The sequence below is a fragment of the Oncorhynchus nerka genome, linkage group LG19 (genome assembly GCF_034236695.1).
Source record: "Oncorhynchus nerka isolate Pitt River linkage group LG19, Oner_Uvic_2.0, whole genome shotgun sequence".
Classification (NCBI taxonomy): domain Eukaryota; kingdom Metazoa; phylum Chordata; class Actinopteri; order Salmoniformes; family Salmonidae; genus Oncorhynchus; species Oncorhynchus nerka.
In genome coordinates this window covers 13,447,705-13,475,330 of record NC_088414.1, presented here as the reverse complement: position 1 = coordinate 13,475,330, position 27,626 = coordinate 13,447,705, and the positions used below count along the sequence as shown (strand labels likewise).

The window sequence follows — 27,626 nt, the reverse complement described above, 5'->3', positions numbered from 1 at the left end:
ACTGATTCAGTAGTTTTCAATTCTCTCTTCGGGCACTCCCAACCATTCCAGACTAGGGTTGAATGACGGGAACCCGGTTACCAAGATTTACCGGGATGTACCGCCCAAAACCACTCCTTTTTCTTGGGATAAATAACTGCGAGAAACCGTTAAATTTAAATAAATTATATATATTAACAGCATGGTGTGAAATGGAACTGTTAAATGATATGCAATGTCTAAATCTGGCTTCTCTACATCCTCTGCATGATGAATCAACGATCAGGGTGGGGACAGACCCATCTCAGTATGGAGCACAGTTCACTATGCATGTAGACCTATCATCTCATTATGGTACGTTTTTTACTTGTGACAGTGTAACCGATGTGAAATGGATAGCTGGTTAGCGCGGTGTGCGCTAACTAGCTAGCCATTTCACATCGGTTACACTGTCAGAAGTAAAAAAGTATAATATAATAGCTTGCTGGACAGTATTTTATTTTAGCATTTCTTATACCAATAGACTATTCGAAGAGGGACGCAAGCTCTTTTTTTTGCTGAATGTTTAATACAGCAGCCAATAGAACAGCAAACGCACAATGGCGGTAGGCTATAGCAGTTATTTATTCAGACCCATAACCATTCAATCTTTGTGAAGTGAAGTGAAAGCCTTCTCCATCTAATTCTAGTCCTATATTAATCAGGATGATAAGGACAAAAAAACATATTTCGTTTAACTGTTGAAAGCGAGGAAGGAATGAAGCAACAATAGAGAGAGAAAGAAGAGGTAAGCCAATAACATTAGGGGAAATATTATGAAAGTTTCAGCCTACCAATAATACAAATACGCCCTATTATATTTCAAAATTAAAAAAAATTTGCTAGCCTATACTTGTATATTTGTAGGCCGCATGTGCTGCACCAGAATCAAATGTTCTCTATTGCTTTATCATCGTTTGAACAATGTGCGTAATTCCGGTCCATATAATACAGTATAATACCACACAGTACAGTAATACAGTTCACACTCAAAAAGATTAGCCTACTGGAGCTAGTTTAATTTATTTACCCAAGAGAGCATACAGCTAGCTACATCTATGGGCTTTTATGTTTTTCTGTCGTGCATAATGTTCAGTAGCCTATATCATACAGTCAGTATATGTATTGGATATCGGCACAATAATTTGGGTTTCTTTGGGCTTGGGCTCAAGGATGGTGCTATATGGAACCTTATCGTAAATGTAGGGCTTATAAAATGTATTTAATATATGGCTCATCAGTCTCAGGTAGCATCAGACTGATCCAAGCTCTAATTAAATCTAGACATTTATATGCTTTATATGACTTTTGAATGACACTTCCATTTTTTGGCTGGAAATACCGGGTTACCCAGGAGAAAAGTGATTTATTCTTGGGATGGAACATTTGTAAAATAATGAGAAAATATTCAACCCTTTTCCAGACTTATAAACACAATAATAGAAACTATGTAATTTTAACAATACAATATGGCTATTAAACCAGAATAAATAAAAAAAATCTGTGGTTCTACAAAGAACCTTTGAGATTGTGAAATCTTCTTTATGGAACCATTCTCCATAAATGTTTTATAAAGAATCATAAAAAAGGGTTCTATATAGCCCTCAAAAGGGTTGTTACCATTGCGGAACCTTTTTTTGGTGCTATGTAGAACCTTTTTTTAATGTATCTTCACAGAACTTTAAGAAAGGGTTCTTTACATCACCAAACAGGTTCCATTTAGAACATTATGAAAAAAGGTTTCATATAGCACCAAAAAGGGTTCTGCTTATTTTACAAGCCAAAGAACCCTTATTTGGCACTATATAGAACCATTTGCTTTCAGTGTGCAGAGAGAAGAGTAGAAAAGAGTAGGGAAGGGAAGAAAAGCGAAGGTGGAGAAAAGAGAGAGGATATGAGAAGAGAGAAAGAGAGGTAAAGAGAGAAAGAGAGAAAATGAGAGAACAATAAAACACGAGAGACACAGATTAAAAATCTCCTACCTGTCTCAGGGTGGCAGGGTCCGTGCTGGTGGCAGGTGCAGGGCACACAGGGTGACAGGGGTCCTCTGTTAGGGACCTCTCTGGTGTAGCCTGGGGCACAGAGCTCACAGAACTGACCCCCAAACCCTGGGGGGCACGTACACACCTCAACCCAGGGAGCAGGGGGGGTAGAGGATGTAACAGGGCTGGAGAAGTGGGCAGCGGAGGCCAGGGTTACCCCTGAGAGTTGGGACGTGTCTGGGGAGAGAGTTTGGAGATCATTAATACTTTAACTCCAACTCTGGAGAGAGAGGAGGAAGAGAGAGAGGGCATGAATGCTCAAACGTACTCTGAAAGGCTACTCTGACATACTGAAGTTAATGGTCCAGTAATAATGTGTGATTGACCATCAGGAATTTAGCCAAGTTGCTGTTGCATAGGCAGTGGTGTAAGTACTTATGTAAAAAATACTTTAAAGTACTACTTAAGAAGTTATTTGGGGTGTCTGTACTTTACTTTACAATTTATATTTTTGACAACTTTTACTTCACTACATTCCTAAAGAAAATAATGTACTTTTTACTCCATACATTTTCCCTGACACCCAAAAGTACTCGTCACATTTTGACAGAAAAATGGTCCAATTCACACACTTCCCTATTGTCTCTGATCTGGCGGACACAAATGCTTTGTTTGTCAATTATGTCTGAGTGTTGGAGTGTGCCCCTGGCTATCCATCAATAAAAAATAAAATAAGTGAAATGCTGCATTCTGGTTTGCTTAGTATAAGGAATTTGAAATGGTTTATACTTTTTACTCAAGTGATGTTTTACTGGGTGACTTTCACTTTTACTTGAGTTCATTTCTATTAAGGTATCTTCATTTTTACTCAAGTACGACAATTGAGTACATTTTCCACCACTGTATATAGGTGGGAATTCACCCCATATGTCTTTTACTGTAGGCTATTTGCCCATGCGTGAGGGTGGTGTAGAATATAGCTCTGTAGGATACAGTAGTGTGCGAGTGATATCAGCTGGTAAAGCTAACACTTTTATCATCTCTGTCTCTCTGGATATTCACTGGAGGTCCCGAGGTGCCCAATAAGACAAGCCAGCTGTTCACCATGTGAACTCTGTTACACATTGTAGCTCTATGATAGTGTGGGTGTGTGTGTGTGTGCGTGCGCATAAATGCATTTGATGCACATGGGTGTACACACACACCTAGCTACCTCACTCTGGGAATCTCTGATAAAACAAAATAAATCAGTGCAGTGGAGTGAGGGAGGAGGAGGAGGAATGGAGGAGAGGAAGAGGAGGAGAGGTGGAGGTATGGCAGGAGCCTGCACCCACAGGGATTACTGATCCCTCTCTCCTTCATGAATAGTGATGGGGGGATAGTACAGGTTGAATCCTCCTCAGCCATCATACAGAATACTACCACCACTAGTCAAGGTCCAGCGCCTGGCTTTTAACAGTGTGTGTGCATGTGTGTCAGTCACAGCGAATCAGGGGTGTGAGATTTTCAAGAGATCATTTTTTTTGCCTGTGTGTGTGTAATGAGAGGGGGAAAAGCCAGGATGAGCATGAGGAAGAGAGAGAACTTGGGCTCTAACAAATTGTGATCCCCTGATCCTTCGGCGACTATCAAACACAGTTCATTTACCATACTATCTGCAAATCAGCACCCAACCAACTCATCCTCCCTGACTGCTTGCTAACCTCTCTCTCTCTCTCTCTCTCTCTCTCTCTCTCTCGCTCTCTCTCTCTCTTCGTCTTTTGTCCATCTCCTCATTGCTCCCTTTCCATCTGTCTCTCTTTGCATCTCTTTCTCCCTTCTCTCCATCTTGCTCTCTCCCCCTCTCCCGTCATACCTTTTTCCACCCCTCACAACTCCCTACCCTAACATAACATTCCCAGTACCACTTGGCTGTCACACAGGCAGGATCCTCACCCAACAATGTGACAGAAATCACCTACAAACAATCCTGTCATTAAAATAATTCAGCCTAATAATGAATGCCTTAATCTGTGTTTTGGTGCAGGGAGGGAGGGAAAAGCGCTTTGTGGGATTTTCCTATTAGCGTCTCTGGGCGTCTGCAGAGATAAGGCACTTCTAACACTGTTTGAGAACTAATTAGAGACACAAATAATTTGCAATGTTTTCCTCCGTGATGTGCATAGAGGTTGTATGAATGTGTGTTTAAGAGGGAGAGATAGTGTGTTTATGTGTGTGTGTGTGTGTGTGTGCGTGTGCGTGTGCGTGAGAGATAGCGACTGTATGTGTATGTGTACATGAGTGTGAATGTGAATGTGTGCATGTGCATAGTGTGTATGTAAGTTTTAATGTGTGTGTGGCTGTGACACCCGCAATTAAAGTGGCCGAAAGAGAGATAATGGCTTTGAATAGCTGTTCTGTCATCTATGTGCTGTAATCCAATGCAATCCCTCTCAGATCATCTCAGTACATTGATCTAAACACTATGAGAGAGAGAGAGAGAGAGAGAGAGAGAGAGAGAGAGAGAAACCCCTATCCCCCCCAAAAAGAGCAGAAGATTTGGAAGAACAGACAGGCAATATCTGTGAATGAAAGTCCTGCTCTCGCATAGATGGACTTGGCACAACCCAGTGCTTCAGTCAGAGCAGGTGTGTGTTGAACACTCAGCGACAAGTCACTCAGTCTAAAGATGCCTTTAACTGATAATGTAAATGTGTGTCTGTGTGTGCCTCTATCACTTATCAGGCTAAAAGTGTTTGTGTGTATAAACTAGACAGATAGAGTGTGTGTGCGTGTGTGCATGCGTGCGTGTCTATCTGAAAGTGAATTAGGCAGACTGTTACTAAGTGAGCTCGAGCTCCAGTAGTGAACTTCCCTTGCCAGTGAACAAACTTGGCAGCTGATATTTGCGAGGCCCAGCGGTGCTATCAGAGAGATTCTCCTCAGAGCCTAACAGAAGAGGCCAGCGATAATGAGAGGGCAGCAGGTTGAGAGCAGAAAGTAGGAACCAGACTGCTGTCTATTAACAAACTGCTGTAGTAAAGCCCTCTCATGTTTGGCAGGAAAATGTGAATAACAGGGCAGAGAGGAACCACTACAGTGACTACAGAGCATATTGCCTGCTTGCATATCATACCTTAACAACTTTTCTGATGAAGAAAAATGTCTAGGTTAAATAGAAACATACTCATAGTAATAGAGTATCGGAGGCACAAAAATGAAAAACACGCTAGCCTTTGCATGTACTATGTGCACACACTTATGCACTCCCACTCCTACAAACACATATACAAACATACACACAGCAAAAGTGTAACAATCCAGGTGTTGAGGTATAAAGTTATATCTGAGTGTTGATTCTAGTGGGGTTAACACCAGCAGATTGAAATTGAATACTGGTGTTTACTTCGAACGACCAACACACAGTAGTCTGAGAACTTCTCTAGGCAAGATATTTTTGGAAAAATGTGTTTTTCACTAATGTTAGTCATTTTGCACATGTGGTGTTCTGTGCCTGGCTAGTTAGCTTTCTCCGTTCTACCTACCAGAGATTCACCCCGATTCTGCCAGTGGCTTGTGGATCTCAAGAATGATGCAGTGACCAAAGATTACCAGGGGAATTCTCAGGCTGAACAGACAACAGCTGAGAAGTGATGCGATACCATTGATTTTATCCCTTCACAACAAAACGGAAGATTCTCAATTAGAGGTAAGCTAATGTTGGCTAGCTTGCCAGTTTGGCTGGGTTAGTTAGCTAGCTAACGTTACAGTCCTGTATTGAACTCTGAAAGCCATCAGCTATATCTTTGGTATACATAATGTCAATCAATGTTGCCTATGCCATGGTAGTCACTGCTAGACTGGTAGCTATCTTCAGCGGAGTAAACATGTTTGTTTGTTCATTCTATCTTTGACCGAATTTAGCTAACGTAAGCTAGCTAATGTAACCAAATAAGAGTATCTCATCTATTCCACCCTTGTCTGGAAAACAATCTGTTACTAAAAATAGAATTGTCGATATAACTAAATCACTCTTTATTTGTGTGTTGGTAGTCTCAGCTGGCTAGCAATCTTGCTGCCAATTTAGTGACTCTAGTTAGGTAACAGCAAGCTGACTATATTGAAATGTCCATTGTCAGGTATGCTTAGCTAGCGAGTCTAATAGAGATCAATACAATTAGTGGGGTGCTTAAATTGTGTATTTTGTGTATTTTGTGGAAGGTGGTACAGAAGCTGATTCTACCAACATGTGCTTCCAACCCCTAGCTCTGCACAAGATGAAGATAAGTTGGCCAAAATATTTACAAGCTGACAGCTAAAATGGCTTAATTTACAGTAAGCATGGTATAAACATGAATTGGGTGATGTTTGTATGGTTTGTGTTTGTTTTATGGGGTTAACGGTGGTTAGAGGTAGTACCTTCCAGACCATGTAATCAATTTTGTCTACCCCTCTTCTATTTTTACCCATTCTTTTTTTTTAAACTCAGGTTATCTGGAGTGATTCCACAGTGCCTTGATGAAAAATGCCACAAAATGGGGGAATTTTGGGTAAACAAGCATGAGGGAGCAAACACACATTGCAGTTATGGAGCACAATAACACTGTGGGACAGAAACCAGTAAGGGACACTGAAAATGATAAAATCAAGACTACACGGTAATAACACCTTTCCTTTTTCTGCAGATTATCAAAACAAGACAGGTCTACAAAATTCCCTGCAAAGGGCTACTATTGACAATAATGATCTGTCAAAGTAAATGGGCTGGGGGAGGTTTACTGACAGTACTTTGAGATGAGGAAGGGGGTTTTAGTTTTGCAGGTTCGTGCTCAGACATTAAATGCTTCGTTGGGTATGAGAGCGATGGAGGTGCCATTTCTCCTCAATCTGCAGAGAATTGTAGCTACAGATTGTTTGACCAGATGATGTAATTTACCCAAAGATTTTACTGACATCTTGTCTATTTCAAGTCTTCTCTCATTGATCTGGACCGTCTTCTCTCATTGATCTAGATCGCCCAACACAAGTTGTCGTCTTTCAGAGACTACAGATATAAGGCTTTACACCCCCCCCCCCTCCCCCTTTACACATCCCCCCAACACTGCGAAAGTGTGACAGCATCAACTCTAATAAAGTGTTATTTTAAGTCGGAATTTGCCACATCATGATGTTAGGGAACCAACACTGTAGGGGTGTTAGTTTGTCAACACTTTGAAAAGTGTTAGTTTAACCTTATTTTGGTGGGTCACATGTAATTTCCAAGAAAGTATTTAATTTAAAACGTCTTATGGCTGGGGGCAGTATTGAGTAGCTTGGATGAATAAGGTGCCCAGAGGTGCCCAGAGTAAACTGCCTGCTACTCAGTCCCAGTTGCTAATATATGCATATTATTAGTATATTTGGATAGAAAACACTCTGAAGTTTCTAAAACTGTTTGAATGATGACTGTGAGTATAACAGAACTCAAATGGCAGGCAAAACCTGAGGAAAAATCCAACCAGGAAGTGGTAAATCTGAGGTTGGTTGTTTTTCAACTCACTCCCTATTGAAGATACAGTGGGATATTGGTCGTTTTGCACTTCCTAATGCTTCTACTAGATGTCAACAGTCTTTAGAACATTGTTTGATGCGTCTACTGTGGAGTGGGGGCGAATGAGAGGGGAATGAGTTCTGCCAGAATGCCTTGAGCTCGTGACGCTCGTTCACGTGAGAGCGAGCTCTGTTCCATCGCAATTTTACAGGCAAAGGAATTCTCCGGTTGGAACGTTATTGAAGATTTCTGTTAAAAACATCCTAAAGATTGATTCTATACTTCGTTTGACATGTTTCTACGGACTGTAACGGAACTTTTGGACTTTTCGTCTGCTCGTGCGTCATGAAGGTAGATTACTGGGCTGAACACGCTAACAACAAGGAGGAATTTGGACATAAATGATGGACATTATAGAACAAAACAAACATTTTTTGTGGAACTGGGATTCCTGGGAGTGCATTCTGATGAAGTTCATCAAAGGTAAGTTAATTTTTATAATGTTATTTCTGACTTCTGCTGACTGCAAAATATGTCAGATATCTTTTTGGCTTGTTTGGTCTCTGAGCGCCATACTCAGATTATTGCATGGTTTGCTTTTTCCGTAAAGCTTTTTTGAAATCTTACACAGCGGTTGTATTAAGGAGACGTGTATCTGAAGTTACATGTATAACACTTGTATTTTCATCAACAATTATAATGAATATTTCTGTAAATTGATGTGGATCTCTGCAAAATCTGAACATAACGCGCCAAAGTATACTGAGATTTTTTTGTATAAATATGAACTTTATGTATTGTGTAACATGAAGTCCTACGAGTGTCCTCTGATGAAGATCATCAAAGGTTAGTGATTAATTCTATCTCTATTTCTGATTTTTGTGATTCCTCTCTTTGGCTGGAAAAATGGCTGTGTTTTTCTGTGTCGTGGCTCTGACCTAACATAATCATTTGTGGTGCTTTCACAGTAAAGCCTATTTGAAATCGGACACTGTGGTGGGATTAACAAGAAGTCTATCTTTAAAATGGTGTGAAATACTTGTTTGTCTGAGGAATTTTAATGATGGGATTTATGTTGTTTTGAATTTGGTGCCCTGCACTTTCACTGGCTGTTGTCATATCGATCCCGTTAGCGGGATCTCAGCCATAAGAAGTTTTTAACACTGTTGGTGTTAACATTCTGATCTTGCGGCGTGCACACACACACACACTTACAGTTGTGCCCTCCTGCATTGCTGATCCTGAATGCAGTGAGGTTGAAGAGAAGACTTTGGAACTCGAAGGCAGACAGAAAAGGCCTCAGTCTTGTCTCCTCCTTGTGAAGTCTGGAAGAAGACAAACACAAACACAGGGCCATGATTACTGAGGACCGCAACATATTATGACAGTATGTTTGTATGAAGGAATGCATGAAGGAATGCATGCATGAATTAATCTGAAAATCTCACATCACCCACATCACACATCTGAAATCTAGTATGGGATGTTTGCATTAGCATTGGGGGAGCTGTGTGCACTGTGGGAGCTGTGTACACTATAACTTTATCTCTGTTTGATATACAGCTCATACTCTGTCCTGTGTGAATGTGTTATATATGAGCAGGGTATGTCATATTTGTCTATGAGTTTGTGTTGACAGTATTTTAAGTCCTCTCTCTCGGTCTCTCGGTCTCTCTCTCTCAGTTGGATCTGATATGATTGTAACAGGTCTTGGGTATGTGTAATATCAACTGACTTGTGGAGTCACTAGTAATTACTATTGATGGGGAAACAAAGCTTGAGAATATCTTTGAGAATATCCAGCCAATTGTGTCGAAAATCAGTTCATTACTCGAGGCATTGATTAACACAGTGTACACTAGTGGCACCTGCTGGTCAAAATTATTTTAAACAACCCAATTTTTATTGATTACGTCACATGTGTCGCAGCGAGTGCGCAGGGTAGACTTTTGTCTTCTACTGAAATCAATGAAATCAATACCAAACTAATCTGGTTGTTGTTTGACAAAACTAAGCACCGGACGTTGTGAATCATGTGCTTCAGATAAAGTGATACAAGCATCGGTACGCTGTTTCGAAACAAACTGCTTAGCGATTTTGTCGCATGCCTTGGAGCTCCGGTATCAAACTTAACATCACCAGTAATTAACAGTTCAAGGGTTGTTCATGTGGATTTTCCCTGTCGTATGTTGTAAATTCCCACTTCCCACTTGGTTAGAAAAGCAGCATCATTACTGCATTTTGAAATGTAGGTGGGACAATGTGCTGTCGGGGGCTCATTAGCATATTTATGAGTATTACAATTACATGGTGACTAGCTATAAAGGAGTCATGCACTTAAATCAGCCTTTTATTAAATCAGCCCTTCAATGTTTTTTGAACAATGTACATTAATTGGGATGACTTTCCCCCTTTATAGGAGACCAAAAAGAGTTTGCTGAAAGCCATGCAAAGAATAACCCCATCTGCCAGCTTCTCATAGGTCACCGCTGTTACAGTACGCTGCTAATCAGCAAGTGATATGCATGTGGTTTACAGAAGAGACAGTGAAGATTGGTAGTAACAAACACATTCACTTTCAAAACTTGCAGAACAGATCTTGTCAAGAAAGCACTGTATTCGTACTGGCATAACCATCAAAAACATAATCTGCTACAACACTTCCACTGACGGTTGGCAACAACCTCTCTTCCCTGTGAAATGTTATTAACATGCTGTAAGGGGATCTGTGCCTCTCTGGCTGATAAGATTGCATGTTTTCTGCTCCTCCAGAGGATGGTGAAACAAATGAGCTGCCAACTCTGGATGAGCTCCCATTTCCCCCTGTAGATACGGACGATGAATAATGATTGAAGGTGGTTTTTGTTAAGCAAGAATTGTTAAACAACAGTGTTTTATACTGTGACTAAGTTGATGTCCCAGGGACAGTTATTGAAAACATAGGTCAATCCAACCTGATTGTGGTAAGAGATATGGAAACAATTGTTCACATTGAGTGATTCACCTCTGAATCTACAGATCGCTTGTGTATGTGTGTGTATTTTTAATGCTCACTCCCATTAATAGAAGTATAACCTTTCTAATGATTATAGTATTACCATACTAATTGGATTGTACAACCCAGAATGAAGGGTTTGAAATGATGAAGTGTGCGTTTTTTTTCTGTGTTGGTCTCCCTTACTTTAATAGGAGTATAGCATATTTTGAAATAGAAGCTAAAATTGAAATGCTTGCATTAAAATGTAATGATTATCATCACCCATGTGATATGAGGATGGAATGTGATGGAAATATGTATACTTGTGCTTTTCTATTTACCAATTTCAATGTTCTATGTTTGTCCTTTCTATAAACCAATTTCTCTGTTCATGCAAGTGACTGACTGAACGAATCCTTACTAGTAGCTGCAATTTGGCAGTATGCCAGACCTTATTTTGAGAACAAAATATATCTCAGTTTCAAGGTTTCAGCTTAGAGAGAAGCCTTGTGAGGTATTGGTCATGTTATGAACCAGTATTGGTCGGTCACAATAAACAAAACGGTAATGATGAATGAAATATGCTAAATCATGCAAATATAACTTATCTGTGTATAGCCATATATAAAACAACTGCGGGGGGGGGGGGCCCAGTAGAGCTTCTGACAGACATTCACTATGGTGCATTAACTTTTTTGGAACATCTCTAGCGCGCTGACAATAAACAATTATTCGAAGATTGACTTTGAAGTGTCGCTGTGTAAGAATTTCCACAACAAAACCTACAAGGCACCGAACCCAGAGATTGCAGTTTCAAGTCCCAAAATAATTCATATATACTCTGCGTCAAGTGTCCTTGAGCACTGGTAGTTTTACGTTGGTGGTGATAATTGGGCATTTATTTTCTTGATTTTAGGAAGCATTTAGCAAAGTGCAAAAATGCATTCTTGCAAATAGGTCTGCGGCCATAACTCTTTAATGCTCACATATCTGGTGGTGTAGCTGCACTGCAGCAGGACATTTCAGGTTGTTAGTGGCCAATAAATGATGTGTTTAAATACCATAGGTGTTGTGACTGTACAAAATTATACAAGAATGCAGCATCATACTGACATTTATAGAAATAACACAAATAAATTGTATTTTAGGCAAAATGCTGAAATATAAAATATATTTTATATTTGAGATTCTTCAAAGTAACCACCACATCCTCATCGGCAGACTCGACAGCCTTGGTTTCTCAAATGATTGCCTCGCCATACAACTCTCCTTCCGTGGCCTCCAATTGCTCTTAAATACAAGTAAAACTAAATGCATGCTCTTCAACCGATCGCTACCTGCACCTACCCGCCTGACCAACATCACTACTCTGGACGGCTCTGACTTAGAATACGTGGACAACTACAAATACTTAGGTGTCTGGTTAGACTGTAAACTCTCCTTCCAGACCCATATCAAACATCTCCAATCCAAAGTTAAATCTAGAATTGTCTTCCTATTTCGCAACAAAGCACCTTTCACTCATGCTGTCAAACATGCCCTTGTAAAACTGACCATCCTACCAATCCTCGACTTTGGCGATGTCATTTACAAAATAGCCTCCAATACCCTACTCAACAAATTGGATGCAGTCTATCACAGTGCAATCCGTTTTGTCACCAAAGCCCCATATACTACCCACCATTGCGACCTGTACGCTCTCGTTGGCTGGCCCTCGCTTCATACTCGTCGCCAAACCCACTGGCTCCATGTCATCTACAAGACCCTGCTAGGTAAAGTCCCCCCTTATCTCAGCTCGCTGGTCACCATAGCATCTCCCACCTGTAGCACACGCTCCAGCAGGTATATCTCTCTAGTCACCCCCAAAACCAATTCTTTCTTTGGCCGCCTCTCCTTCCAGTTCTCTGCTGCCAATGACTGGAACGAACTTCAAAAATCTCTGAAACTGGAAACACTTATCTCCCTCACTAGCTTTAAGCACCAACTGTCAGAGCATCTTACAGATTACTGCACCTGTACATAGCCCACCTATAATTTAGCCCAAACAACTACCTCTTTCCCAACTGTATTTAATTAATTTATTTATTTTGCTCCTTTGCACCCCATTATTTTTTATTTCTGCTTTGCACATTCTTCCATTGCAAAACTACCATTCCAGTGTTTTATTGTGCTATATTGTATTTACTTTGCCACCATGGTGTCACGTTCTGACCTTAATTTCCTTTGTTTTGTATTTATTTAGTATGGTCAGGGCGTGAGTTGGGTGGGTTGTCTATGTTTGTTTTTCTAGGTTTTGGGAATTTCTATGTTTCGGCCTAGTATGGTTCTCAATCAGAGGCAGGTGTCATTAGTTGTCTCTGATTGAGAATCATACTTAGGTAGCCTGGGTTTCACTGTGTGTTTGTGGGTGATTGTTTCCGTGTCTGTTCGCCACACGGTACTGTTTCGGTTTTGTTCACGTTTATTGTTTTGTATTCATTGAGTGTTCAGTTCATGTTTTTAAATAAACAACCATGGACACTTACCACGCCGCATCTTGGTCCGATCCTTGCTACACCTCCTCTTCAGACGAAGAGGAGGAAAACCGTTACAGAATCACCCATCCACCAAGGACCGAGCGGCGTGGTAAAAAACCGCAGCGACGACAGCAGCAACAGCGGCCAGCATCACAGGACTCCTGGACATGGGAGCAGATACTGAACAGAGAGGGACCCTGGGCACAGGCTGGGGAAAATCGCCGCCCTAAAGCAGAGCTGGAGGCAGCGAAAGCTGAGCGGCGTGGTAAAAAACCGCAGCGACGACAGCAGCAGCAGCAGCAACAGCGGCCAGCATCAGAGCAGAATCTGGACTACACGACTTGGGAGGAGATAGACAGGTGGGCGGTCGACCCAGGGAGAGTGCCGGAGCCCGCCTGGGATTCGATGGAGCAGTGCAAGGAAGGCTACAGGAGAATGAGGTTGGCGAAGCCAGCACGGCAGTGCGACAGGTACGAGAGGCAGCCCCAAATTATTTTGGGGGGGGGGGAACACGAGGTGTGGTACTAAGCCAGGTAGCAGACCTGAGCTCACTCCTCGTGCTTATGATAAGCAGCGCATTACTGGTCAGGCACCGTGTTATGCGGTTAAGCGCACGGTGTCGCCAGTGCGTGCCCATAGCCCGGTGCGCTATAGGGCAGCCCCCCGAGAGTGCCATGCGAGTGTGGGCATTGAGCCAGGGCGTATGGTGCCTGCTCAGCGGGTCTGGTCGCCGGTACGCAGTTTTGGTCCAGGTTATCCTGCGCCGGCTCTGCGTGCTGTGTCTCCGGGGCGCTGGGAGGGTGCAGTGCGTCCTCTGCCTGCGCTCCGCTCGTGCCGGGAAAATGTGAGAGTGGAGCCAAAGGGAGAGGTGCGTGTAGTAAGCACTAGATCTCCCGTGCTTACCCACAGCCCGGTTCAACCTGTGCCTGCACTCTGGAGGGTCCGGGCTAGAGTAGTCCAGCCTGGGGAAGTGGTGCCAAGGTTGCGCACCAGAGCTCCAGTGCTCCCCCACAGCCCAGTCTTTCAGGCTCCTCCTAACACCAAGCCTCCTGAAGGTCTCCCCAGCCTGGTGGTTCCTGTGGCAGCCCCACGCACCAGGCTGTCTCTCTGTCTCCTCCCTGCAGGTGGTCCCGCCTGTCCGGCGCCGCTGCCGGAGCGTCCCACCTGTCCGGCGCCGCTGCCGGAGCCTCCCGCCTGTCCGGCGCCGCTGCCGCAGTCTCCCGCCTGTCCGGCGCCGCTGCCGCAGTCTCCCGCCTATCCGGCGCCGCAGCGTCCGGCGCCGGAGCCTCCCGCCTGTCCGGCGCCGCTGCCGGAGCCCCCCTCAGCCCAGCCCAGAGGCGCCAGAGCCCCTCAGCCCAGAGGCGCCAGAGCCCCTCAGCCCAGAGGCGCCAGAGCCCCTGTCCCTCTGTCCCTCTGTCCCGAGCTCCTGCCCCTCTGTCCCGAGCTCCTGCCCCTCTGTCCCGAGCTCCTGCCCCTCTGTCCCGAGCTCCTGCCCCTCTGTCCCGAGCTGCCCCTCTGTCCAGTGGGGTCATTGAGAGGGGTGGCCATGGTGAGAAAGCCACGGAGGCGGACAATAAGGCAGACTAAGACAATGTTGAAGTGGGGTCCGCGTCCCGCGCCAGAACCGCCACCGCGGACAGACGCCCACCCAGACCCTCCCCTATAGGTCAAGGTTTTGCGGCCGGAGTCCGCACCTTTGGGGGGGGGGGGGTACTGTCACGTTCTGACCTTAATTTCCTTTGTTTTGTATTTATTTAGTATGGTCAGGGCGTGAGTTGGGTGGGCAGTCTATGTTTGTTTTTCTAGGTTTTGGGAATTTCTATGTTTCGGCCTAGTATGGTTCTCAATCAGAGGCAGGTGTCATTAGTTGTCTCTGATTGAGAATCATACTTAGGTAGCCTGGGTTTCACTGTGTTTGTGGGTGATTGTTTCCGTGTTTGTTCGCCACACGGTACTGTTTCGGTTTTGTTCACGTTTATTGTGTTGTATTCATTGAGTGTTCAGTTCATGTTTTTAAATAAACAACCATGGACACTTACCACGCCGCATCTTGGTTCGATCCTTGCTACACCTCTTCAGACGAAGAGGAGGAAAACCTTTACACATGGCATTTTTTGCCTTTACCTCCCTTCTCACCTCATTTGCTCACATTGTATATAGACTTGTTTATACTGTATTATTGACTGTATGTTTGTTTTACTCCATGTGTAACTCTGTGTCGTTGTATCTGTCGAACTGCTTTGCTTTATCTTGGCCAGGTCGCAATTGTAAATGAGAACTTGTTCTCAACTTGCCTACCTGGTTAAATAAAGGTTAAATAAAATATCTACCTCAACCCAATACTTTATTTATTTATCTTGCTCCTTTGCACCCCAGTAACTCAACTTGCACATTCATCTTCTGCATATGTACCATTCCAGTGTTTAATTGCTATGTTGTAATTACTTTGCCACCATGGCCTATTTATTGCCTTAACTCCCTTATCTTACCTCATTTGCACTCACTGTATATACTTTTTTCCCCTACTGTATTATTGACTGTACGTTTAGTTTATTCCATGTGTAACTCTGTGTTGTTGTGTGTCGAATTGCTAGGCTTTATCTTGGCCAGATCGCAGCTGCAAATGAGAACTTATTCTCAACTAGCCTAACTGGTTAAATAAAGGTGAAATAAATAAAATAAAACAATCGTTAGCTAGCTAACATTCAACGTGGTTGGTTAGTTACCCGCAGATTCATGCAGGATTTACTTAGCTAGCTAGCAACATGTCTCAACAAAGGACTCCACTATGCAATTTACCATTTCAATAGAATGTCGCTGTGACAATTGTTAATAGACGTAGCTGGAACAGAATAACTTAATTTATGAACGCTCAACAACAGTTGAATATGGCCGGTGTCAGTAAACATTGCCAAAAAAGTGTATATTGTTGCCAGCAGCATTGTTGCAGTCACCAACGCTCTGGATAACATAGAAACAACCTAACCAGCTCTGCTAGGGCGAATAAAGTGGTCAGTGAGCTGTTCTCTCATTTGTGTCTGGAAGTAGCTAGCCAACATTAGCCAGTTGTGTGCTTGACTGTTGTTGTTAGGACAGAACGCTCGGATCAACCCTTAACACATCTTAAGGTTCCTCCCCTTTTTTTAAATTTTCACCTAAAATGACATACCCAAATCTAATTGCCTGTAACTCAGGCCCTGAAACAAGGATATGCATATTCTTGATGCCATTTGAAAATAAATACTTCGAAGTTTGTGGAAATGTGAAAGGAATGTAGGATAATATAACACATTAGATCTGGTAAAAGATAATACAAAGAAAAAAATAAACATTATTTGTATTTTTTTTGTACCATCATCTTTGAAATGCAAGAGTAACGGCATAATAAATTATTCGAGTCCAGGCACAATTTAGACTTTGGCCACTAGATGGAAGCACTGCGTGTGCAAAGTTTTAGAATGATCCAGTGAAATCTCAAAATGTTGTATCAAGACTGCCCAAATGTGCCTAATTGGTTTGTCATACATTTTCAAGTTTCTAATTGTGCACTCTCTTCAAACAATAGCATGGTACTCTTTCACTCTAATAGCTACTGTAAATTGGACAGTGCAGTTAGATTAACAAGAATGTAAGCATTCTGCCCATACCGGATACGTCTATGTCCTGGGAATTCCTTTGTTTCTTACAACCTCATGCTAATCACATTGGCCTACGTTAGCTCAACCATCCCGCGGACGGGACACCGATCCAGAAGCAGTTTTAACTAGCTTCTCATGGTTTGATGCTGTCAAGACCGGTACTACTTAATCACATTGGATGAGAAATAACCTAGCTTTGGCAGCTATTAGTCTACTATAGTGTGTCGGCTTGGCTGATTTCCGTCTCTTCTCTCTCCATGTCACTCGTTGACACTCACAGTAGCCTACACACACAGCAACGCCTCTGCTGGAGCCTCACCTCTCTGCCTCCTCACCTTTGTGCTTTATCAACTCTGGTTAATAAAGTAGCTTAAAATGGACTTTTCTGCTGCTTCTCTCACTTGGATTGGACTGCCTCTGGATCCAACCAGGTCTAAACTGAACGGTGTAGTTGTCCTCAGGTCCATTTGGAACGGGTCTCTATATTTAAAAAATGTATTTATAAATAATGGGAAAGCCCCAGGTCCATTTCGGAACGGGTCCAACTTTTTGGACCAGTGAAGTCATCTGGCGTGCGTGACACTGAGCCTGTAATTAAGCAGTTGCTAGGATAAAAGGAACATCATCAGTGGACCAGGAAACCACTGGAGGTCTGGGTTAAGTATGTGGTGGGAGCCCACACACACACACACAGGCAGGCAGACAGTCGCATACTGATAGAGGGACAGGGGGACAGGGGGAAGGAGAGAAAGAGGCTGGAGAAAGAGAAGAGTAAAGAGAAAGAAGAGAAGTGAAGAAGAAGAAGAATTTAGATGATATATTTTAAACACTCTGTTGTCTCTCCCCACAGTCTACAAGGCAATGAAGAACTACAAAGGCAAACCCATCCAACACTATTTAACATGAGGGCATCAACCACCCCCTCTGTCTTTGAACACCCCTACCTACCCCGCTACTCTCTGTGATTGAGATGATCCTAGGAACCAGGCACGGCGCCAGGATTTCTTTCTCTCACGGGTGTAAGGGGGGTGCTTGACCAATACGTGGGGTTGCTAAGAAAATAGTTGATTTTCATGACTTCAGAGTTATAAGGAAGTTCTCATTTTTCAATAAAAGCAGATATGGCACAGAGCACATTCGATATATAGTGGGGCAAAAAAGTATTTAGTCAGCCACAAATTGTGCAAGTTCTTCCACTTAAAAAGACGAGAGAGGCCTGTAATTTTCATCATAGGTAAATTCATTAAAAATCCTACAATGTGATTTTTGTCTGTCATAGTTGAAGTGTACCTATGATGAAAATTACAGGCCTCTCTCATCTTTTTAAGTGGGAACAACTTGCACAATTAGTGGCTGACTAAATACTTTTTGCCCCAATGTAAATGTAGTGTTTAATTGAATTTGGCCCAAGAAAATTCAACAAAATAACTAGAAGCCTAATTAATACAATGACGAGAAATGTATTTCACGTTCAGCAAAGCTGAAAGCGCCCATGCACTGAAGTCTTTCAGCAATAACAACACAATATATCCAAAATGCGACAACAACAAGAAAGTGCATTTGTTCCATATGCATAATCAGACAACTGTGCATTGGTAATGATGTTTCGGATGAAATGGCTATCACAAAGTCAGAAATTAAATTCACAATATCCGAAGTCCAAAGTTAGCAGCGATGAGCTGCTCTGGCGCTCCATCACGTCGTGGCTTACGAGTTTCTCTCTCCAACTCATCTTTCTCATCTCCCTCTTCGGAGACAGGGTCTGGGTATGGATTTTCAATTTCTACCCGCACTCTTCTCTTGATCAGCAAACAGTCCATTGCTGCGGGGTGAGATGGGCGGCTCGCTAGCTAGTAGTTGTCTCACTTAACGTAGACAAATGTGCGCGGTCACACACACCAGACTCCTCCTCCTCCCCCCACCCACACACACGTCATAGTGTACACGTGCGGCACGAGCACGCAAGCCAGGGATCGGATTGGGAACAGAATGGCTGGTTATTAACTTTGACATATTTCTTTATTTAAAAATAGAAAAAAATACTAAAATGCTCGAGTGGGCTTAACTGGGGCTACGCAGATTTGTGACGGGGCTACAGCCCCTCCTAGCCCTGGTGTAGCGCCATGCATGCTGGGAACAAAACACCACTTACCCTGGATAAAACATTTAACACATTCACACAACACAAGTAGGCTCACAGTCATGACAAACAGCATGCTACCTGTCACCAAGACAACATTGCCAGGGGATGGCAGACTGTGTGTTGTGTTGCTGTGTGCTTCACAAATGACACAAACACAGGCATGCACACTCACACACAGCCTCTGAGTCATTTGGAGAAAAAAAAGCTCAGAGACAGCTTCTACCTCCAGACTGTTGAACAGCCATCCCTAGCTCAACCAATACACTATCTACTTTATATTGGAAATACAGTCATACTTGACATGCACATTGATCATTTATACTGTACTCTTCAAAAAAATAAAGGTTTTAAGTAGAACCATATAGGGTTCTTTGGTTTGTCCCCAAAGAGGAAACATTTTAGGTGCAGGGTAGAACCCTTGGCAAAGAACCCTCAATGATTTGTACTTAGAACCCTCTATAAAAGGGTCTTCCAAGAAGCCTCTATGAAGGGTTCTCCTTAGAACCCTCTATGAATGGTTCAAACAGCCTTATTAGCCTCTAAAAATAAAATAACCCCTAAATGACGTTATCATAAGGCCTTTTTTTGAACGCCTAGTTACACACTAACAAACTGTTCTTGAAAATATATCAGATTACTCAAATTCCTGAGGTTAACGTTTTAAACACTAATGCTCAGGCACTATTTAAAAGAAATAAGAAAACAATTCAACAAAAATCTCATTCAGAATGAGAACAGTTCTTTGTAGAACTCTTCTTGCTTTCCAAAGACTCCTTCTTGCCTTCAAAACAATCATCAAAGAACCCTTTCTTCCAAAAACGGTTCCACATATCAAATTTTATTTGTCAGGTGCCGAATACAACAGGCGCAGACCTAAGTGAAATTCTTACTTACAAGCCATTCACCAACAATGCAGTTTTAAGAAAAACAACAAAAATAAGAAATAAAAGTAACAAATAAATAAGAGCAGCAGTAAAATAACAATAGCGAGGCTATATACAGGGGGTGCTGGTACAGCGTCAATGTGCGGGGGCACCGGTTAGTTGAGGTAATTGAGGTAATATGTACATGTAGGTAGCGTTATTAAAGTGACTATATATTTGATTAGATTAGTTCAGGAGTCTTATGGCTTGGGGGTAGAAGCTGTTTAGAAGCCTCTTGGACCTAGACTTGGCGCTCCGGTACCGCATGCTGTGCGGTAGCAGAGAGAACAGTCTATGTCTAGGGTGGCTGGAGTCTTTTTATTTTAGGGCATTCCTCTGACACCGCCTGGTATAGAAGTCCTGGATGGCAGGAAGCTTGGTCCCAGTGATGTACTGGTCTGTACGCATTACTTTCGATGGTACAGCTGTACAGCTGTAGAACCATTTGAGGATCTGAGGACCCATGCCAAATCTTTTCAGTCTCTTTAGGGTGAATGGGTTTTGTCGTGCCCTCTTCATGGGATGTTATAGGTTCTACGTAGAACTCTTTGCTTTACAAAGAACCCGTCTTCTAAAACGTAAAACGGTTATTGGTAGAACCCTATCCTGTCGCAAAGAACCAATTTTCAACCCTTTTTTCTAAAGGTGTGTATCTCTTATGGTGTACATATTTTTTGAAGGTTCAATAAATAATAATAATGTTCATAAGGTTCTAAATGGAACCATTATGGTACTATAAAGAACCCTTTCCTAATCTTCTATAAAGGATCATTAAATAAGGTTTTACATAGCACCATAAAGTGTTCCACTATGGTTACAATCCTTTTTGGGGCTGTATAAAACTGTTTTATGGCTCTTTATAGAATATTTATGGAGAATGGTTCTATAGAGAACCTTTCACAATCTGAAAGGTTCTTTATAGATCCTTCTGAAGAACAATGGTTTACTTATTTATTCAGTTCAGTGTTATTGCACCAGCTGACAAGTTGAATCAACCTTGAGAACAGCTGGGGGTCTCCGAGGTGAGAGTAAAACATTCTCAGTTAACACAGCCATACAATAGCCTTTCACAAAACACCACCGTTAAACACAGTCATAAAATGACTTGGCATAACACAACATATTAGATAAACGGGAATGACGCTCTCACTCCCGGCTGCACAAAAAGAGCTGTGAAGTTAACCACGCCCCAAAATATTCTAATGAGCTGAATGTATGAATATCATACAGCCATGGAGATGACACTGTTCATCCATGCAGTCTGAGGTTCATACACTGTACTGTAAGTAGGGGTATTACATATGTGTATATGATTATATGATGTAGAGTGGCATAATAGTAGGTGTATAGCCGTATTTTATATACACGTCAACACATTCTATGCACACATATCACACCCACACCATTTTGCTTTACCTGAGAGTGAAGGTGTGCTGGGGAGCGAGGCCTGGCTGGTGGACAAGTCCAGGTTGGGGTGAAAGGTCAGCTGACAGGGTGATTCCAGATCCTTCCAGAAGCACAGTGACACTGTGAGGGAGGAGGCACTGGGCCTCGGCCGTGAAGGTCAGGGAGAGGAGCTGGCCATAGCTCAGGAGATGGTTCCCCAGGAACTTCTCTACAGGAGCAGAGAGAGGGGAGGCAGGCAGACAGACAGACAGGCAGACAGACAGGCAGGCAGACAGACAGACAGGCAGGCAGACAGACAGACAGGCAGGCAGATATCAAGGGTCAGGGGATAACCATGCAGGCATTTAGCTATCTCACATCCTGTCAGAGAGAAAGAGAGTCTTTGTGTGTTTCAAGTTCAGCTTCCCGCCATCTGACAAACATGCTGGAAGGGGGAGTAGTGTTGAATGAGAGCTTTGGCTTTTGGTGTTTATATATATATATATATATATATATATATATATATATGAGAGCGCGAGAGAGAGAGAGAGAGAGAGAGAGAGAGAGAGAGAGAGAGAGAGAGAGAGAGAGAGAGAGCGAGCGTGTGCATGTGTGTGTGTAGTGGAGTGCGAGGGCCAGGGCTCTTGTAACCCACAGAGATCACAGTGGGAGTCTGGCTGTGATTACCCTTCGTCTTATCTCGGGCTCATTACAGCACATTAACACCACTTCAAAGAGCTACACACACACACACACACGCGCGCGTGCACACACATGCGCAAGTACAGGCACACACTCTACAAACCACCACACTCACTGCAATGATCAGCACCCAGGGATCCCAAATACACTTTAATAAAAGAACACATAGGAAAAACTATCCCTGAAAAAAATGACATTTTGAGTTATGGGTGGGTGAGGAGGAGGATGCAGAAGATCCTGTTTACAGAAATATGTGAAAATGAAGCACTATGACAGATAAGGAAAGGTGGACAGGCATTTCATCATTCAAGATTGATTACAGCAATACAAACAGGAATCCACCTTAAAAAAGGCAGATGTTTTTCAGTAAGGCAATACACAACTGCATAATCTGCCGCAGTATGAATGATACTCTATCAGACCTGGGGCTCTATTCAATCTTTGTCGCTGAAGAGCAACAGACTGCGCAATAGAAATGTAAATGTAATTTCTGATTGAACCGACATATGCAGTGTTTACCGTGAATGCATTTTCCACTACCACGCTGACGTTGCCTTCAAATTTCAGTCACGTTGTAACACTGAACTTCCGTGATGCTGATTGAATAGAGCCCCTGGATTCAAATACTATTTGAAATCTTTCAAATGCTTTGAGCATTTGCTTTAGCCTCCCTGGAGGTTGACTGGGCTTGCACTTTTGGGACTTATACTGTGTATTGGTTCCATTGCAAAAGGCAAGTTCATTTTAGCCTAGGTCTGTGTTTCAACAGTGCAGCCCCCCCTGTAGTCTATGTGGCTGGCTGAGGTATTTGTTTCAACAGTGCAGCCCCCCCTGTAGTCTATGTGGCTGGCTGAGGTATTGTGTTTTGAGTGTAATGGTGTGGGTCATGTATCCTGGTCTCTCCTGGTGGTGTCAGGGCTGCAGTAGACACACACACACACACACACACACACACACACACACACACACACACACACACACACACACACACACACACACACACACACACACACACACACACACACACACACACACTATCTTCACAGTCACAGCTGATCTGAAACCAGGACCAGCCCTTATCATCTCTACCACGCCGCTCGGCGCCGGATGACTGCCCTCTGGGCAGATTTGTCATGTTTTTGCCTGACCTGCCCCAGGTTGATGTACCGTGTATATGGGCTGATGTGCTTTTGGTCGACTTGCTCTGACCCTATTGTCTGACTAGTGGGTACTGTTGTGCATTTTACTGTTATTTGCTTTGGATATTCAAGAAGTGGTTCACGTGGTACCCTTAAAACGTCAGGGACACTCAACCACAAATCAATTCATAGGCACTTGTGTTTAACTAAGAATTTTGAGTAATTAAGTTACATAGTGTATTTTCCACCTAACCAATCAGATGGCATGGTGTAGATACTGCCATATTGCTTATACTCATCCAGTCCTCTCAGATCTACATAAGTGCCAATGGGGGTGTAATGGATTTTTAATGTTTGTGCTTTTCTTACAACTAATTTCTGTGTTCTACTCGTGTGCTGTTCTACAAACCAATTTCTGTGTTCGTGCAAGTCTCTGACAGTACAAATCCTCACTATCAGTAACAGCAACTTGGCAGTACGCCCAGACTTTGTTTTGAGAACGAACAAAGATATCTCAGTTTCAAGGTCTCAGCTTAGAGAGAAAGAAGCCTCGTGAGGTATTGGTCTGTCACATGTGACAACCAGTATCGGTCTGTCACATGGATGAAACAAAATGATGAATGATTAATTACTCATGCTAAATCATACAAATATAACTTGTCCGTACATAAGACAACTGCTGGGACTGCTCAGTAGGAGCTTCTGACAGACATTCCACTGTGGTGCATTACGTTTGTTGGAACCTCTCCAGCGCGCTGACAAATAACAATTATTCATTTCGTATTGTCTTTGAGTGTCCCGGTGTAAACATTTCCACGACAGGGGTTTGATGGTGGGATTAGGCAGGAAAATGAAGTCATCTCACAGGATGAAAGATGCTGCGCTGCCCCCTCTTGGTCCTCCAATGTTTTATTATGACTCCCCCCCCCCCCCCCCCCAGAACCCCACTAGGTGACTGGAACTCTCACTGTGATCACATCAAGATGGCATTCTACCATTAGAATAGATTTGTATTCATTGGTTTATCACAGGAGAGTAATTGAAAAGAGACAACCGCTTTAAATGTGGACCTCTGTGTGAGTCCGAATGACAGTGTTTCTGATTGAACTAAGAAGACGTGCGTGGAAGCAGTAAGTGTGTGTTTCTGTTTGTGTGTATGGTTGAGTGTGTGTGTGTGTTTTGAGTGTGAAAAGAAATCATTGTTCACTTTCTTTTCTCTGTGATGTGCTCAACCTGAACCACGACTGACCTCCTTCCACTGACACACAAAGTACCCGTCACTATGCCTGACACCCCAGTCACATTTAGTGAATGGTAGAGGAGCCCTGAGATCAATCGAGGGTTTAGACTCTCCAAACCAATTAAATCAACTCCATTTCAATTAGATAGCCACCATTTCAAACAAACAACTTTAAGTCCCATGGAGGACTCTAACTTACATCGACCACTGTGCAACAATACCTGAACAGACAAACTAACTTCACCCAGCAGAGAGAGAGAGAGAGAGAGAGAGAGAGAGAGAGACCAAACTGGGCCAAGTGTGAATCCAGTAATCTGCTCTACATCGTCTGTAGCAGTGGTTCCCAACTCCAGTCCTCCATTACCTCCAACAGCACATTTTAGTTGTGGCCCTGGACAAAAAAAACACCTGATTCAACTAATTGAGGGCCTGGTGATTAGTTGACAAGCTGAATCAGGTGTGCTTGCCCAGGGCTATGACACAAATGTGCGCTGTTGGAGATACTCAAGGATTGGAGTTGGGAACCATTGTCTACAGGTGCAGCATAGCTAGGGACATGATTACATGGATAACAGGCAGAAAGACTACACCACCTGGTGCACAAAGACATTCAGGATCTATTAGACCATGCTGCACCCTAGTAAAACATGCAATGTTAGTTTAAAAAAAGAAACGGACCCCAACAACGTAATCTACTTTGTGGGTGTGATAGAGTCTCTTGAACATTCTTGACCCCAATCAGTGTGGTGGTAAATACATTTTCTTTCACAGGGATCTTGAACGTTCGTTCTGGGGCTCACATCCAATCATTGATCAGGGTAGTGGATTGTCCTGAATGTGCTGGGACTCACATCCAATCAGGGATCAGGATGTTGCTTGTCCTGAAAGTTATAGGGCTCACATCCAATCAGGGATCAGGGTGCTGGTTTTGTCCGGAAAGTTCTGGGGCTCACATCCAATCAGGGTGAACGTTTGTCCTAAGCATTCTATGGCTCACATTCAATTAGGGATCAGGGTGATCTTTTGTAATAAACGTTCTACAGCTCACATCCAGCCTAGAGGACATATGCTGAAAACTGTCCCTCTCCCTTTTTCTCTCCCTAGTCCTTTAGTGCTGTCCCTTCCTCTCTTGGAGACCCCCCCCCCCCCCCTTGGATTTCTGTGTTAGCACCATGGACTGGTGTAGAAATGAATGTGATCCTGCACCATGTCAGACACTAAAGCACAGGTATCTGGTCCTGGATGAGGGGTGTTAGCTACCTGTTGGACCCTTGAGCATGGAGGATTGGAGAGGAGAAGCCTGCAACATGAATTGCCATGTCAGTGATTAGAGAGGCTGTTGAGGAAAGTGGTTTCGGCTTGGAATCTATGATAGAATCTGGCAGCAGGATTCACTCAAGTGTTCAATCTGTTGACAAGTGCTGTGTCGCCGTAGGAACGTGACCTTTCTACTCTGTGTCAACTAGCAGCAATCTTTTCTTGGCCAAGAGGAAGAGGACAAGTGTGGTGGTAAATGAATTTGCTTTTCACTTTCACTCTCTGTAACTCCCTCACTACCTTCTCTATCTCTTTGAAAGACTCCAGCTGAACATCGCTGGATGATGCTCCGAGTAATCCGACCTGAGTTTCCTCCATTGTATATCGAGGATTGTGCTCCTTGGCACCGCAGTGTCGCCTGGTACTTCTGGAAGCCGGGGTAGAAGCACGTCGATCCCCAACACTTCTCTCTGTTCTCATTACACTAAGACACATCCTGATCTGATTCTAGACATAGCCAGGCGTAAAAAGAGACGCACTGAAATAGGCGACAAAATAGATTACTAAGAATCAGAGAAATTGCTTTCCGTCTCCGTGTTGTTTGGTAGCAGAGCATTGTCACTCAGATTTATCTTCCGCTTTAGTGAGAAATGCTGCCGGAGGATTATTGCACAAACAGAGAAAGACAGAGAGAGAGGGAGAGAGAGAGAGAGAGAGAAAGATAGAGAGAAATCCTATGCATGTCCTTTGCAGCCTGCCTCTCCGCTCTAATCTTTAAAGTAACTGTACACATGAGGAAAAAAAGGCAGGGAGAAAATGAGATCATTAAAAGCAACGGCGGGGCAATAGATCTCCATATTTTACTACGCTGCAAAACAACACAAACAAAGTGCTGTGCCGGCGAGATAAGGGGACGGGCTTGAACACGAATCACTACGTGGTGGCCTTCTGAGACACTGAAGTGATGGACGAGCTTCAAGAAAACAGCAAACTAAACACGTGAATAAATAAACAGTCTAAACGTATCCAAGTTGACTCAACAACATATAAGAAACTCAAAATATATCCCCCGAAACGGACCCAGTCATTTTCCCTCCCAGGCGTCTTCTGTGATCTAAGGCTTTTCATGCTTGGGTTCTTAAAAAGATGCCTGTCTAAATGAACATAAAACCAGCAGGATGTGTTGGTAGTTAATGGGATTTCCGCTATTTCTGTTTCTCTATATCTATGTTGACTGCTGATTCGCTAGGCTTGATCCTCGGTGCAGTGAGTAGCCACCTTGAGCTTAGGCAGGCTGATTTCCACATGTTTGTTCTTCTAGCATGGCCAAGACATCCAATTCCATCAGGCATATTCTCTCATGGGGCTCCAGCTACATAGTGTGTGTCCCAAATGGCAAACTATTCCCTATTTCGTGTACCACGTTTGACCAGTGCCCATAGAGAATAGGGTAACATTTGGGACGCAACCAGAGAGAGCCCCTAAGTCCTGTAGCGGGGACAGCTATAAATGTTATATGCTAATGGTCATGATAAGAGTCTGCTGTGAGAAAATGGTGTCGCAGTTAACCCGTTTATGACCTTATTGGGCAACGCTATGGGGAATTGTTCAATCAAACAAAGGAATAATCTCAAGTAACAAGCCAAGGGTATTATTGGTGGCAGACGGTAACATGATTGACATATTTACATGTCTGAGCTCTCTCCAAGCAGAATCTTCATGTATTTTTTCCTCATCCTGGAAGCGCACACACTTCTCCTATAAACTCTAGGGCCCAGAGTTTTTCTTGGTCAGGTAATATGGTCTGGAGAAACTCCAGGTTCTACTGATATCTCACCTAAAGTTGACATTAGCTCTGTGTGTGTGTGTGTGTGTGTGTGTGTGTGTGTGTGTGTGTGTGTGTGTGTGTGCGCGCATGTGTGTGTGTGTGCGTGTGCGTGTGCGTGTGTGTGCGTGTGTGTTTCGGCTGTGCCTCTCACCTGGAGCTCTGTAGAAGCCCAGGTCATCCTCACTGAGTGGTAGCAGGTAGACCTCACCTTCCTTCCACAGCAGAGGGTACTCCTGTCCCCCAGAGAACTGTCCAGACCAGCGGTCTGGGTCTGCAGACACATGCACATTTGGGGTTCCACAATATAAGGGGTTCACAATTCACCAATAGTTATTAGCTGAATGCAGTACTTTTAAGATAATCATGAT

At 43.2% G+C, this 27,626-nt stretch overlaps 1 protein-coding gene across 2 annotated transcripts in view; it reads right to left on the bottom strand.

Moving 5' to 3' along the window:
• The window catches only part of lamc3 (laminin, gamma 3), a 233,034-nt gene that overhangs the window by 96,251 nt on the left and 109,157 nt on the right, over positions 1-27,626 (bottom strand). For both annotated transcript variants that reach the window (XM_029620255.2, XM_029620254.2), the window contains exons 9-12: positions 27,410-27,529; positions 21,123-21,321; positions 8,725-8,834; positions 2,001-2,237 (exon numbers count right to left, since the gene is read on the bottom strand). In XM_029620255.2, the coding sequence (XP_029476115.2) occupies positions 2,001-2,237; positions 8,725-8,834; positions 21,123-21,321; positions 27,410-27,529 (666 nt within the window). The remainder of the gene's footprint in view (positions 1-2,000; positions 2,238-8,724; positions 8,835-21,122; positions 21,322-27,409; positions 27,530-27,626) is intronic.